Source organism: Salvia splendens, chromosome 5 (genome assembly GCF_004379255.2).
Source record: "Salvia splendens isolate huo1 chromosome 5, SspV2, whole genome shotgun sequence".
NCBI classification, from domain to species: domain Eukaryota; kingdom Viridiplantae; phylum Streptophyta; class Magnoliopsida; order Lamiales; family Lamiaceae; genus Salvia; species Salvia splendens.
In genome coordinates, this window is record NC_056036.1 from 2,310,525 (window position 1) to 2,324,923 (window position 14,399).

Genomic DNA, 14,399 nt, shown 5'->3' on the forward strand with positions numbered 1-14,399 from the left:
TTGAGTCAACATTTGTTTTAAAAGAATTACGCAGCAGGCCCAGTTAAAGAGGCCCATAAAAAATCTGAATATTTTTTGAAGAGTTATATAAACTCCGCCGTCAATTTCCCTCATTCATCGTAATTCGTAAATTCGAAGAAAAAATCCAAGATTTTCTGCGTAGAGCTGAGCTGAGTGCAGTAGATAATAATGAAGTTGGATGTGAATGCTTTGAGGTATCTGACCAAGGATGATTTTAGGGTTCTAACCGCAGTCGAGATGGGGATGCGCAATGTTTGTTTCCTACTTTTACCAATCAATTCCAATTATTTCTCCTTTTTCGTTATTTTTATTTTCTCGAAATTAATCTCCTTTTATTTTATTTCAGCATGAAATTGTACCGGCAGAGTTGATCGGCCGAATCGCTTCGCTCAAGTAAGTTTGTTTTTACTCGATATTTGAATTCGCCTTTTTTTTAATCCTGCTGTTTGATTAATTGTGTTTCTGTGTATGTTGGTGCGTAGACATGGCGGAACCTATAAAGTATTGAAGAATTTGCTCAAGCACAAGCTGGTGCATCACGACTCTTCAAAGTGTAAGTTTGTGAAAAGCTCATTGTTTTTGTATCTGTATCTTAACATTAGATATTTGGTTTATTGATAAAAAAAATTGTTATGAATTTGGTGTAGATGATGGTTTCCGGCTAACATACTTGGGCTACGACTTTCTTGCGATCAAGACATTGGTGAACCGTGGAGTTTTTGCTTCGGTTGGTCGTCAAATTGGCGTGGGGAAGGAGTCTGGTATAGATGCCTTGCACCTGTTGAAGCTTTACTATACTATGTTTTTGTTTTTTTAAATCATAGATTGGTATTGATTATAGTTATTTCTTTTTTCAAGATATATTTGAGGTTGCTACCGAAGATGGCATGGTTCTTGCTATGAAGTTACACAGGCTTGGTAGGGTTTCATTTAGAGCAGTCAAGTCTAAACGAGACTATTTGAGGCATCGTAGAAGCTTTAACTGGCTCTACTTGTCTCGACTTGCTGCACTCAAGGAATTTGCCTTTATGAAGGTCTGGCTATACCTCTCTCTTCTGAATATTTTGGATAGATTAATTTTTGGTGAAGTTAAAATGAATCTTTCTCATCATAATGGACAGGCTTTGGAAGAACATGGTTTTCCTGTTCCAAATGCAGTGGATTGCAATCGGCATTGTGTTATCATGTCACTTGTCCAAGGCTACCCGCTGTAAGTGTTTAAGCTGTGTGTGGTCTAACGTATTCCTCTGGGTCAGTACAATGTAATAGATGTTGCTGCTGTTGGTCATGGCTTAAAACTGACTTTCCAGGTCGTTGTAAGGAAAAGCATAAGAGAAATGTATACCTATTTAGACTCCAACTGCAATATTGGTTTAGGCTTCTTTTGAATCTTGTTGTGGGATGGACTGGAATTGTTTCTGATCGTCCTGTTTTGTTCAGTGTGCAAGTTAAGGAGTTGCCAAACCCTGACACGATCTTTGAAACAATTCTTGGTCTTGTTGTTCGCCTGGCTGAGCATGGGCTCATTCACTGCGATTTCAATGAATTTAATATCATGGTAAGCTATTGTATTATGATTTCATGGTCACATTAATGTGTTTAATTGAATATTTATCCAGTACATGATGTTTTCTGCAACTTCTGATTGTCTTAGTAGCTAAAAGTGCCTCTTGTTATTGAGGTTCTACACATATTTTCATCCACCATTTACAGTTCATTATTTTTATTTTTTAGATTGATGATGATGAGAAGGTGACAATGATTGATTTTCCACAAATGATTTCGGTTTCCCATCGAAATGCACAGATGTATGTGCTGCAACCCATTATGGCAAACAATCTATCTCAGATTTTAGTAAGGATCATATTAGAGATTCTAATTTCTTCTTTGTTTTAGGTATTTTGACCGCGATATTGAGTGCATCTTCAAATTTTTCCGTAAAAGGCAAGTGGTTAAGAAACAATATGCTATGCTGTAAAATGAAAAAGGAGCTAGTGATGTCACTACGACTTTTACCCATCCGCTTAAATCTTGATCTAATAACACTTGCATATGCTCCTGTTTGGTGTATCTAATAGGTTTCACCTCTCTTTTGATGATAAAGAAGTTGAAAGTGATGGTTCGGATTCAGAAATAAATGGAAGTTGTCGGCCTCAGTTTTCGGACATAAATAAAGTTTCTGGTTGTCTGGACAAGGAACATGAAGCAAGTGGTTTCACTAGGAAGGATCAAGATGATATGGAGAAGGTACTTCCTTGAGTCTTTCCTCTGCCAAGTTTCTTTTGACAAAATGCTTTCTACTGCAAAATTACCAAATATCTATCAATGTACAATTGCCACGTTCAATGGAATATTGTGTTAATTCTTCAAATTCTGACTCTGTTTTGGTGGTTTTCATTCCTCAGTTTGTTGAGGGGGATGTAGAGGAAGATCTGGGATCTGATTCCGGAGAAGGTGACGATGAAGATGATACTGCTTGTCTGATAACTGATGCAACCCTAGATGGTCTCGAATCCTTGAGTTTGATTAGAGAGGTGCGTTTGCATTTTGGATTTTACTTATGCTCCGAACTGTGTGTTGACCTCTTGAATGTTAAAATCTCTGCTTGCAGGAAGGATATAACTTACAAGAAGGTGATTCGGAAGCCAATCAAAATATTGTGCGACATCCTTCCATTGAACCTAGCCAAAGTGGGGAGATAGCCCTAGAGGATAGACAGGTTGAGCATGATGATGATTCAGCAGACGATAATTCTGGTACAGAAGAGGAGCAAGATGACGACCCTGAACTTGAAAAGCGTCTGACCAAGCAAAGACAACGTGCCATCCAGGCTGCCCGTGGAAGGAGGAAAGGTATAACCTCTAGAAACAGTTACAAGGACAAAGGTGGGAAGTCCTCTCATAATTCAAAGATCCAAAAACAATTAGGCAGCTGGTGAGGAATGGCCATCATATTGTATCCTGTTGTGAAATGATTCGGAGGCAACACTACACGAGCAGCTCGGATTCGTGACCATAGTTAGGCGCATATTTTCCCTTCCAGCAACTACTTGTAATGTATCTTTCATGTAGTAATATTTAATAGTTCCAAACTATCATAAATTTTGATTGCTGTTTTGGTTTAATGTACTATTATCAATGCTGTGATTGTGTATCGCCAAGTTGAATGAGATGAGCTGTTGATACTATTACTAACCAAATTGTACGAGTTTGAATGTCTTAAAATTGTTGAATCCAAACACAATCTTGGACATATATCCCTTGCTATCAATCAGGTAGAATGTTTGAAGTGGACTCTGAATCATCTCAAGTTTTAGAAGAGATTTTTTATTATCAGAGTCCTTGTTCTTAGCCTTTTAAGCTCTACCAACCAGCCCGGCTTGAACACGATACCCCCCTTCAATAGTCCACAAATCTCCAACTTACTGAGTTACCCTCGCAAGCACAGAGACGGAGACGAGTGGGCACAATTCGTGTGCGCGAATTGAAATGCTACCTGAAGTGGCAAGAGATTTTCTGTTTGCCAGTGGTTGTCTTCTCCATAGAGCTAGGAAAAGAAAGAGGAAATACAGCCTCCTAGTTTTAGGAGTCAAAATTATTTCTCGAACATTAAATCAAACACATTAATTTAAACCAAAAACTAAAATTTAATAACTGAAAATCAAATTACTTTCTCATATAACAATACCTTACACTGAAATCACTATGGAATAACAAAAATGTAATGTGCTCAAAATGTAATCAAATCACTATTGTATAACCTATGCGCAAAATACATAATACTTGTAGACCAAAAAACTGTGTGTAATTACACTCATTTTGCTTGTGAAAAAACTATTCTTTCAACCTAACTCTCATCTGTAACAGGTTGTGTGTTGCATCGCAAGCAGCAGACTATCTTGGGCAGGATGTTCGACGAAAAATAGAAAAACTTCTCCGACATCATCTCTCGTCTTCCCAGTAGAGGAAGGAATGGCAAACTGCATCATGACGTGCAACTCACGCACACAAAGCAGCAGCAGCAGCAGCATCAGCAGCTGGTGCAGCATGCTCGCGTCTAGATTCCACAAACTTATGGCGAAACTCCTCAAATGTTCCTTCCCTGATCGTGTCTCTTATCTTGCGAAAAAATCCTAGATAGTGGTGAGTGTTGTGACTGCAAAAAAAACGAGATAGACCTAAATTAGGAAAATTAACCAGTATGCAAACTGCAATGGGTTTAGATAAAATAACTTCATACATTTCTAGTAGAATTTGTGCCAACATTTCATGAACGTTAAACAAATGGTTTATATACGCCTTTGTATGATTCTGGCATGTGTAGCACTTGCAGCCCTCTAGAATTCGTGATGTGTCTTTCCTGCATAGTTAAATTTTGAATACGATGAAGAACGAAAGTATTATCAAAACAAAAGAAGAAGAACGAATAACAAGAAGATAACAGAGTATTGAATATGCAGAGAAAAATATTGCAATATTGAAGCATTTCAGGGAACAAAAATGACATATAGAAGATCAACACTGGTATTTTGGTTATCAAACAACTCGATATACATAAGTTTGAGAAAAAAAGTCTCCTAATTAAGCACAAAACAGACCTGAACCCACTCATCTACCAATCGTTTCATCATGCAACAAATGTCGAACACGGTGAGGTTACTTAAGAAATCTTGAGACCAGAACAATAACCTGTAAATAGTTGCCTTCAAGTTGATCTTCGTACCATCATCTCTGACGGTGTCACTCAGCTGATCAACGGAACCATGTCTCTCAATTTCCTCTGAAGTAAATATAAGTGCAAAGCCTCCAATTGTAAGATGGTATATATAACTGCCAAACATCGCTATCTTTATTACAAATTTCTACTAAAATGTACTCCTATTTCTTTTAAAAACTTCATGTGGGGGGGGGGGGGGGAGTCAGAACAGAAGTAAAGCCGAGCTTGAAAACGTACGTGGAGTTAAAAAGGTCAATGCCAGCAGCAACACCTTGCAAGACCTCCTCTGCAAGATTGGTTACAAAAAGACATTTAATAAGCAAAAGGCATCTGAGCAGCATAGAGATCATAGATGTAAACAGACTTGTTTTGAAGATAAAAAATTAATTAGATTTATTGGGTAAAAGTGGCCAAGATTTCTCGTGAAGATTCACCTGGAAGTCCAAGACCACTTATCTGGCGAGGTTTATCCTCGGGTAAAGATTCCTGAAATGTAGAAACACCAAGAAAATGTAAACGACAACAAAAGGTTTGAATGTCGTAAATGACAAACTTTGGCAATTTTATTTAAACAACACTTCCAGCTACCAAAATTAAATGATAATAATTTACACTGAAGCAACATAATCCATACAGTAACAGCACTGAGAAGAGCGGGGCGTTCATCCATACTCTCTCCAAGACCAAAGCCACCAATGTGAAAACCTGAATAATACAACAGTAATAGCTTTATGAAAATAATTTTCAACCTACACAATATACATAGATATAGCATAAATAAAATAAAGAAAGAAACCATGCTTCAAGTGTTCTCCATACGAAAATATAAGAGACTTGAAAAATAGACATCTAATGGCAAACAAAATCATGAAGTAAAAACCAGCCATAAACACCTGAGACATTTCGCCTTGAAACTTCTTGTGCACAGTATATCCGTTCATTGATTTGAGAGCCTCCTACAATGGATCCAAATACAGCTCCGCCTGTCTAAATTTCAGCGATTAATACTTTAAAAAAGTGCATAAAGAAGAAAAGTCTCTGTGTGAATAGATGATTCCAGCATCATCACATATGCATGTTTTCAAATTTCTTGAGTGGCCAGGGATTACATTTTTAACCTCTTTAAGAAAGGATATATTCAGAAGAACAATTGCTATTCAATTTCATGCAATTGATCATATTTCTAGTAAAGCCAATATTTTTAATACATCGCAAGTAGAATATTTCAGTTAAGCACACTGAAGCTGTAATATCCATTGCCAGAGAATAACTATAGTACTATACATATAAACGAAACAAGTTTGGTACATACATCATTTGTATTATCCAACGCCAAGCAGTCGTCAAGCCATCTCATAGTACGCTGAACCGATGCTTTGTTCCTCTTGTCAGTAACCCAAGCAGGGACCTCATCAGACAATGTCACCCACATATCAGGCTTCATTGAAGAAATCATTTCGATATACTGTCCCGGTTTTATCTGCCAGAATTCAAAGTTGCCAACTGTGTCACGCACAAGCAATTCAATATGTCTCGAGTTCAAAGCACAAACTGCAAATTGTTTACAAGAAAGCGGCCGGAAGGAGTCTCAAAGGATGCTCCAATCTTGTTGGAGCTCTGATGATCTGGTACGGATAAGATGGGATCAGCCGGATTGGCCGCAAACACATGCTCTTTCAAACCAAGCATCTGATGCAGCCCTCCCATCTCGGATACCACTTTCAACGATATGCCTTCCACACTGAAAACGTCACAATCCAAATGGCAGAATTAGTATAAAACTCCCTCCGTCCCCAAAAATAGTCAAAATTTTGCCATTTTTATCTGTACACCAAAATTAGTTGATTTCTATTTTTGGAAACTTTTTCACCACACCTCACACTACTCCCACCACTCACTAACACAGCTTCAGTTTTCTCTCATACTTCACCAATTTCTAATTAAACCCCATGTCGTCACCAAAGTCTCTACTTTTAGGGGACGGGAGGGAGGGAATATAAACTAACCACAACATTTTGCACAATTATTTTCTGATTGTATCGAAAACAGTCTTGATTATAAAAATTTAATGAGTACTTATGCAGAAAAAAAAAAGATGAAATAAACATTTTTCCTCAGCTGAGGCATCCAATCCTCTTGATTCACCTCTATTTACACGCGAGAGGAAAAACAGAAATATAAATTGAAGGAACGCAAAGTTAATTAGGGCGTACAAGTGAAGGGGGCTGAATTGAAGGAGGCGGGAATCCGGGGTTGGGAGAGTGGAGAGAAGGTCGGGGGAGATGAAGGCGGGCAGGCCCTTGCGCGTGCTGAGAAGGAGCGCTGGAGTTTCCATAGAACAACCGCCCACCTGCAACACGCCGGCGCGAGCACCGCCCTTGCTCAGTGCCTTCACGCTGAAATTCATCTTTCTTTGCTTTTTCCCTCCGTTTGATTTGGCTGGCGGCGGCTTCTTCAGCTTTTATAGGTCTTTTTCTTTTGTTTTTTACATTGAATTTGTTTATCTTCTTTTTCGTGTTTTTCTATTTAGGGGGCGTTTGAATAACTAGAAAAGGCTGGATATGGGCCCTTATCCATGTTTATTTTTATGTTTGGTTACAAAATCGATTTTTACACACGATCCGGTATAAACACGCTGACCCGAAAGATTTTGAGATTGGTATCATAGTTCAATGAGAAACTGAATACCTCTTTTCAATTGCGATAAGACACTCTTCCCGATGCAACAACCTAGATTGAAATTTTGGAGACGATTTTACCCATATTCTTCCGTCGTTTAGCTCTCTTGCTCTCATTTCTTCCATGTAAATAGAATTCTATATACATCAAAATTGGGAGTATTTACAAATTTCAGAGCTTGTTTGTCAAATAACTTAATCTGATTATGTAGTTTTTTTTCAATTGTAATGACAAATTTTAATATTCCCCTTGATAAGTTAGTACTCCTTCCGTCCCAAGATATTTGATGGACTTTTTAAAAAAAAATTGCAATAAATAGTTAAAGTGGATAAATAGTAACGTAAAAGCAATATGCTTTTCTACATTATTCTTGCTTTTACGTTACTATTTATTCACTCTAACTATTTATTGCAATTTTTTCAAAATGAGTGCAAAAAAGAAGTCAGTCAAATATCTTGGGACGGAGGGGTATTTGATAATGTAAACTCAATTTATTCTTTTAATAAAAGACTCGTTCATGAATAGAATATTTCAATTGCAATTATACTCATTAGCCATTCATATACAGATTCCATTTATTCAAAGAAAAAAATATTTTTTAGGATTTAAATCAATGAATATACATTATTATCTTGTACAAAAATCATCTTTATGAAAAAATACTGTTGTTCGTAGAGACGCGGCGGCGAATGAGGCTTTCACGTCACATAGTGTCAAATATGATAAGGAAAATACTCCGCAGTCGAAATGATTTGCATAGTAATAAAAATTGGCTTCTTATCATAATTGAAAAATATATTGCTTATACGTGTGACATTTGAACAATGTCATATAAATTTAGAGCAAGTATAAGGTTACATGACGAGTTGTGAATGCCAAAATCCAATTTTAAGACAATAATAGTACATAGCAGAAGAGCCTGAGCTCGGCCAAGAATGATGAATTGCTGTTCAATACATCGAAATCATAATACTAGTTGAAAATCAAACATATGCATTAAATCATATCAAATGCTGTTGAAAACAGCAAACAGATCACCGTGGACGTAATCGTTGTCGACCAAACTCACCAAGTAATAGCTGCACTTCACCTGCGCATACACAGACAGAAAACACATGTAATGAGTTACACAAACTTACTACTTCACGAAAATTGCGAAAACGACATCTAAAACTTGTTACCTCCTCGATCACTTTTCGGGATGGGTCTGCTTCAGGGTAGAGATTAGCCCACACCCTCGACCAGATTTCGAATGCTTCGTCCTTCCACACCACAAAGCTAGCGGGGTCGACAACGGTAGGCTGGATTATCTCCTTTGCGGGGAAGACACCCCATGTGACTGCGTTCACGTCGTTATTGCTGACATTAGACTTCAAGGTTCCTTCTTTGTTGACAGCCAAGTAGGTAAGACTGGGGAACTGTTTGCATTTTTCAACAAGAGCAGTGAACCTCTCCGGGGAGCAGAAAAATTCTACATATGCCTTCTGGTAGACGTACCCGCGTGGCCCTCCCCACCCTGTGTACCAGGTTTAAATGCAAGGAAATAAATAGCTGTTTCGTACAAGAAACTGAAGTCACAAATCATCTTTCAGTTTTACGAAAAAGATGTTCCATTTTGTTTATTTATAAAAACAAAGGACAGAAAGCTGCTCATAAGTTTAAATCTGACCGTCTAATACCAACACAAAACTTTCACAGTTGACCGGAATAGCCATGTTTTATGTTACGAAACACTAACTTGAAGCTGGATCAGGCATACGTTGCAAATAGCCAGACAACCACTACCTTCTAGGACGCACAAATAAAGTACATGTATAGGTATGCATTTATATAGAAAATATTCTCTTACCAACAGTTGGAGAGTCAGACTTAGCTCCGTTAACAGCAGGTTGGCTGTTGATAGTGAGAAAACCTTTCAAGTTAATATTACCCAGATTCTCATTAATGATTTTGGTCTCTGGCTGAAGCCCATCTAGCTCAGACCATGGACTGCTTCTAAGCTTCCCAAGGCAGAAGGACATAAATTTCTGAGGCATTAAAACCATCGTAAGGACTCAATGAATGATTTTCAGGAATTTCAAGTTATTAAAGCTGTAAGGATTATACCTCATAAATATCTTCAACACTTTTCAAAGGAACAGCCCATTCTTCTTGAAGCTTCTTGTCACGGGAGCGTGGTCGCATGAACTGCCAAAAAATTACAAGATTCAAACAAAAGAAAACAATATACAAGAACAAGGGAAGTAGAAGCTATATAAATGCTGCCATTGTGAAAGTCAGAAGAAATACTTGCAAAAAATTGCATGACTCGGCATCACCAAGATTTAAAGAAAAACGAGAATGCTGAAGTCAGAAAAAATACTTGCAAAATTGCATTAACAATGACAACAATGCAATTGACAGAAGCAACAGCGCAAAAGTAGAGAGTGTTTGCAACAAGAAACAGCCAGCAAAGGACTAGCTTTGAATGGAAATGCATGCCTGATAATCTGTAAGTGCTCCATATGATGCATTCTGTGAATCTCCCCATCGACCATGTGGGAATTGGTCCCAACCAATAGTTCGGGAAATATAGCTCTTAGGACGATTAGCCCTTGACATAATAACAAATAATTAAGGCTATATTAACTGGGATGTAGGTAAGAATATTCAAGCTTATTAACCAGAAAAAAATAACTTCAATTACCAGAAAATTGGGCGAACATCTTCTTTTACCCTGAAAATATTTGTCGGGCGTCTCCATGGTAGAGACCTTGAAATTTTGGACTCCTCAATTAGTCCAAGATTCTGCATTGGAACTTTAGGTAAGCCACGGATTTTTATTTCGGACTGTTTAGGTTACTGAAGCTACAAAACTCATAGATTGTGAATACTGAATACTAACCACCAATATTGCCAAAGCAGATTTCTCCATGTTTAAGGTATAGAGATGCAGAGTTCGGATCCCACTAGCCAGAATCTTCTTGCACATTTCTGTTCCTAGGTGAATACCGTAGGCCCTAACAGCCTCTTCATTGTCCTTGATAGGCTCCAAGGCCTCCATGACCTCAGACGGGATCTAATGTAGGAGATATATATTAGTATAAGCAAATATAATTGAATTGATCTAAAAATGGCATAAGCAGAAGCAAATGCGACATAACACCCACTAGTGCTATTTGTTAAGCATACATGTATCACAGTGAATTTTATCATAATATTAGACTCATACCCTACCCAATGCCCATATTTTGCAAAAATTGAACAAGATGCAGTGAAATTTCTCCCTGATATTTTAACGGCTTGAACATATATCCGTCACTAGAGTTTGACATCACTACTGACAACAGTTAGGAGAGATGAAAGCAAGAAATTAAAATAGATCAGCAAAAAAGCTTGTAAACAATGTCCATTCTTTTGAGTTCGGTCTGACTAGTATTACATACAAATACAATTGAATGCATGGTGTTCCATGGTATGTAGAATGATCTTAAGTGTTAAAAAGAACTTAATGTTTTATAAGAGGTAAAAAATCTTGGTCTCATTCTTTCCTATCTCAAACCACTACTCAGATACACAATCGCTACCACAATATGAGAGAGTTATAGAAGACCATATCTAACTGAAAAGATGCAGCAATAACCAAAATATCTTACATACGTGAGCAGTTTGACTCATACCTTAGTTTTGCAGAAACCAGTCATGCGAATGAAGCCCTTGTAATTGTTAATGGGCATAATGCCAGGTACAATCGGACAGGTTATTCCAATTTGACGGCAGTCATTCACAAATTTAAGGAAGATGTCAGTGTCATAGAAGAGTTGAGTTATAATGACGTCAGCTCCAGCATCAACCTGAAGAGGGAAGAGCACCAAAGTGGTGTAACTCCTTGGAGAACTCGTACATATTGAGCTCAATCAAATAGTATGTAACAAGGCAAATTATAACAAATGGTAAACTCAAGGAGAGCAGTAACCTTTTTCTTGAGATAAGCAAGGTCACTCTGATATGCTGCCTCTGGTGCCAATCCATTCTCAATAATGTCAGGATGCCCCTCTGAATAATTAAGGTGTGCATAAGAACCAACACCAAAACTACGGTCACAAATATGAGCACATTTGCACAAAATTTAATTTCCAACCGGCATACATGAACATGCTAAAAGCAACATACAGAACTAACTCACATAGTCACACCACCGACAAAAACAGAGTATACATAGCTATACAAATCAACATTTCTACATACATTTACACATATAAGCATGTCAATATATCCAAATCTAACAAAAAAATCGAACCTGGATAGCCGGCAACCGTAATCCCAAAGTAGTCGCCATACTGTGCACGCATATGCTTGACCTATAAACAAGCCAAAAACACGCACAAAATCAACGACTCAGCAGCAGCATCACATACATTGCTTACAACATCAAAGTTCAAACGCGATCAAACTTACGAGATCAAGCGCGCACGCAAAGCCTCCCTCGACCTGGACGAACTTATCCTGACCGTGCGGGGGATCGCCGCGGAGGGCAAGCACGTTCTGAATCCCATTCGACTTGATCGTGGTGAGAGCGTGGTCGATCTTCTCGACAGGCATGTTTGTGCAAGTGAGATGCATCATGCTCTCGACGCACACCATGTTCTGCATCCGCTTGACGATCTCCAGCGTCAGATCCGCCGTGGAGCCGCCGGCGCCCCAGGTGATGTCGCAGAAGGCGGGGTTGTGCGCCACCATCCGCTCCATCTTGTCGAAGAGATTCTCGACGCCGTCCTCCGTCTTCGGCGGGAAGAACTCGAACGAGAACACCACTCGGTCGTCATTCGCCGAAGCCGCCGCCTGGATCTTCTCTATCACCTTCATCTTTGCTGCCTCCAACAAATTGAGCAAATCCGATTCAAATTATCCGATAAAAATGCAATTAGATGGAAATGTAGAGGGAGGAACCAATGCGAGATGCACACAGCTGAACAGATTCTCCGAAAAAGTTGAAAATTGGATCAGATCTGCGAGCAATGTGCGAAATCTCAGTGTGTGAGAATTTGTATTTTAAGGGATGAGTGAAGGTAGGTAAGATAGAGAAGTGCGCTTGGTAAGGGGCAAAATTGTCTATCTCATGATGGGGCCCATGGATTAAGTTGAACAAGCGTAGAAATTCGACCACCAACCAACAAAATATGGATGAAATGACGGATATGTGCCTCGATCTCTTTTGATAGCGGTAATGGTGATTTGACTATTTAATTTTTGCACGAGGCTTGAAATGGAATCGACAAAAAACGATTTTTAAAATTCCAAATCATAATCGATCTCCAAAATCTCTATGTTTAGAGAATCATTTTAGATTAATAAACCAAAATAATCACTTTTTAACAAAAATATTCCAAAGCGATTTTATATACTTTTCCAAAATTCCAAATTTTAGTTATAGGAGTAAAAATTACTAATAGCTTTGTTTCATGATTAAAAATTATAATATTATTAGTAGAATATGTATAAAATTGTGAATGAATATTAAACCCTATTGCGCCAACTGATTTTCCCTTTTATCTCCGACTATTGGAAAATTTGCAGATGATATAAATGAAGATAATATAAATCTATGGAGTTTAAATTATGTTTGTGACGTGTATTTGTGTAGACCGACTTAAAACAAGGTTGTCTCTATTTGCTCGTCCGTCCGTGCCAGCGGCGAGGCATTGTTGTCCGCTGCTGCTCGATGCATCGATCACGCCCGTGCCAGCGAGCAGGCGACTAGCGCGTTCTGATTGGCCAACGACGTATCCGTTGAAAAATCATTTTTTCGAAAATAATACCAAAAAATAAAAAAAAAATATTTTCACAATCCCAAAAAAATGACCATTTTTTTGCCCATTTTCTGTATTTTTTTGATTTTTTTTTCTCAAAATCATTTATAAATACACACATTCATCATCCATTTTTCACATCAAATCATCTCTCATTCATATTTTTCATACAACTTATCTACACTTTCATCTCTCACTCAAAACCTCAAATGGATTTCACCCATCTCATTGCGGAAGCGGAGCGCGAAGAACAAGAATACTACGAACAACACCGTGCCGCTTATGAAACATATGTCGCAGCGAATACCTCCGCCCCTCCTCCTCAACCAACTAGATCAACTCGCCGCTACATCCATCGTGACCGGGGGGAGCCCACGAAAGGCTCGTTGCCGACTATTTTTCCGACGAGCCTCGGTTTCCGGAAGATTACTTTAGGCGTCGTTTTCGCATGTCAAAGCGCTTGTTCATGCGTATTGTCAACACATTGTCCGCCCGTGTTGAATACTTCCAAACAGGTCCAGATGCAGCCGGTCGGCAAAGTCTCTCGGCGTTGCAGAAGTGTACGTGTGCCATCCGACAACTCGCTACTGGGCAAACGGCCGACCTCTTCGACGAGTATTTGCATGTCGGTGAGTTTACTGGAATCCTTTGTCTTAAAATTTTTTGCGATGGCGTTCGTTCAGCTTTCGGTGCTGAATTCCTTCGGGCACCCACCACCGATGATTGCCAACGGTTGCTTCGTCTTCACGAAACAGTCCATGGCTTTCCCGGTATGCTTGGCAGCATTGACTGCATGCATTGGAGGTGGAAGGATTGTCCGACTGCTTGGAGGGGGCAACACTTAAGCGGCAACAAAGGCGGCGACCCAACACTTATCCTTGAAGCGGTCGCCGACTACTTCCTATGGATTTGACATGCATATTTCGGTGTTGCCGGATCCAACAACGACTTGAACGTGCTCTATTCTTCACCCATCTTCAATAATGTGTTGAATGGTGTAGCACCGGCGATCGACTTCACCGTCAACGGAAAATGTATACCACATGGGTTACTATCTCACCGATGGTATCTACCCAAGGTGGTCGACTTTCGTGAAGACGCTCAGCAACCCGCAAGACCCGAGACCCACTTTTACTCCCTGCTCTTAGGCAATAGCACAACACCCACATCTGTGCTCTTCCGCACGGACGAGCA

The 14,399-nt window shown here is 39.0% G+C and overlaps 3 protein-coding genes across 3 annotated transcripts; 1 reads left to right on the forward strand and 2 right to left on the reverse strand.

The window, feature by feature from the left end:
- The first annotated feature begins 112 nt into the window (after positions 1 to 112).
- On the forward strand, positions 113 to 3,220 carry LOC121805503 (serine/threonine-protein kinase rio2-like). The gene is made up of 12 exons (XM_042205384.1): positions 113 to 273; positions 368 to 414; positions 504 to 574; positions 669 to 782; positions 880 to 1,055; positions 1,143 to 1,231; positions 1,462 to 1,579; positions 1,756 to 1,829; positions 1,918 to 1,965; positions 2,100 to 2,268; positions 2,427 to 2,555; positions 2,633 to 3,220. Exons 1-12 carry the CDS (start codon positions 190 to 192, stop codon positions 2,957 to 2,959), a joined length of 1,446 nt encoding a protein of 481 aa, XP_042061318.1. The 5' UTR covers positions 113 to 189; the 3' UTR covers positions 2,960 to 3,220.
- Positions 3,221 to 3,666: 446 nt separating this feature from the next.
- Positions 3,667 to 7,242, reverse strand: LOC121805232 (queuine tRNA-ribosyltransferase accessory subunit 2-like). Its single transcript, XM_042205031.1, has 10 exons — positions 6,951 to 7,242; positions 6,304 to 6,478; positions 6,050 to 6,217; positions 5,631 to 5,724; positions 5,372 to 5,442; positions 5,172 to 5,223; positions 4,975 to 5,023; positions 4,710 to 4,850; positions 4,261 to 4,380; positions 3,667 to 4,176 (listed from the first exon to the last, which is right to left on the reverse strand). The coding sequence occupies exons 1-10, from the start codon at positions 7,142 to 7,144 to the stop codon at positions 4,020 to 4,022; spliced, it is 1,221 nt and encodes a 406-aa protein (XP_042060965.1). The 5' UTR covers positions 7,145 to 7,242; the 3' UTR covers positions 3,667 to 4,019.
- A 951-nt stretch (positions 7,243 to 8,193) lies between these two features.
- LOC121805524 (methylenetetrahydrofolate reductase 2-like) lies at positions 8,194 to 12,443 on the reverse strand. The gene is made up of 11 exons (XM_042205412.1): positions 11,854 to 12,443; positions 11,696 to 11,756; positions 11,372 to 11,451; positions 11,076 to 11,249; positions 10,301 to 10,474; positions 10,103 to 10,203; positions 9,898 to 10,009; positions 9,523 to 9,603; positions 9,266 to 9,443; positions 8,598 to 8,932; positions 8,194 to 8,506 (listed from the first exon to the last, which is right to left on the reverse strand). Exons 1-11 carry the CDS (start codon positions 12,259 to 12,261, stop codon positions 8,423 to 8,425), a joined length of 1,788 nt encoding a protein of 595 aa, XP_042061346.1. The 5' UTR covers positions 12,262 to 12,443; the 3' UTR covers positions 8,194 to 8,422.
- Between the last annotated feature and the right edge of the window lie 1,956 nt (positions 12,444 to 14,399).

Bases quoted from the DNA above. Each gene is read 5' to 3' on its own strand.
- LOC121805503 (XM_042205384.1), top strand. From the start codon at position 190: ATGAAGTTGGATGTGAATGCTTTGAGGTATCTGACCAAGGATGATTTT. The intron at 1,232-1,461 runs GTAAGTGTTTAA...TGTTTTGTTCAG, and splicing joins CTTGTCCAAGGCTACCCGCT to TGTGCAAGTTAAGGAGTTGC. The intron at 2,556-2,632 runs GTGCGTTTGCAT...CTCTGCTTGCAG, and splicing joins CCTTGAGTTTGATTAGAGAG to GAAGGATATAACTTACAAGA.
- LOC121805232 (XM_042205031.1), bottom strand. From the start codon at position 7,144: ATGAATTTCAGCGTGAAGGCACTGAGCAAGGGCGGTGCTCGCGCCGGC. The intron at 6,479-6,950 runs GTACGCCCTAAT...TGACGTTTTCAG, and splicing joins CAATTCAGCCCCCTTCACTT to TGTGGAAGGCATATCGTTGA. The intron at 4,851-4,974 runs GTACGTTTTCAA...GATGTTTGGCAG, and splicing joins ATTGACCTTTTTAACTCCAC to TTATATATACCATCTTACAA.
- LOC121805524 (XM_042205412.1), bottom strand. From the start codon at position 12,261: ATGAAGGTGATAGAGAAGATCCAGGCGGCGGCTTCGGCGAATGACGAC. The intron at 11,757-11,853 runs GTAAGTTTGATC...GCTTGTTTATAG, and splicing joins TTGCGTGCGCGCTTGATCTC to GTCAAGCATATGCGTGCACA. The intron at 8,933-9,265 runs GTAAGAGAATAT...CCTGGTACACAG, and splicing joins GTCTGACTCTCCAACTGTTG to GGTGGGGAGGGCCACGCGGG.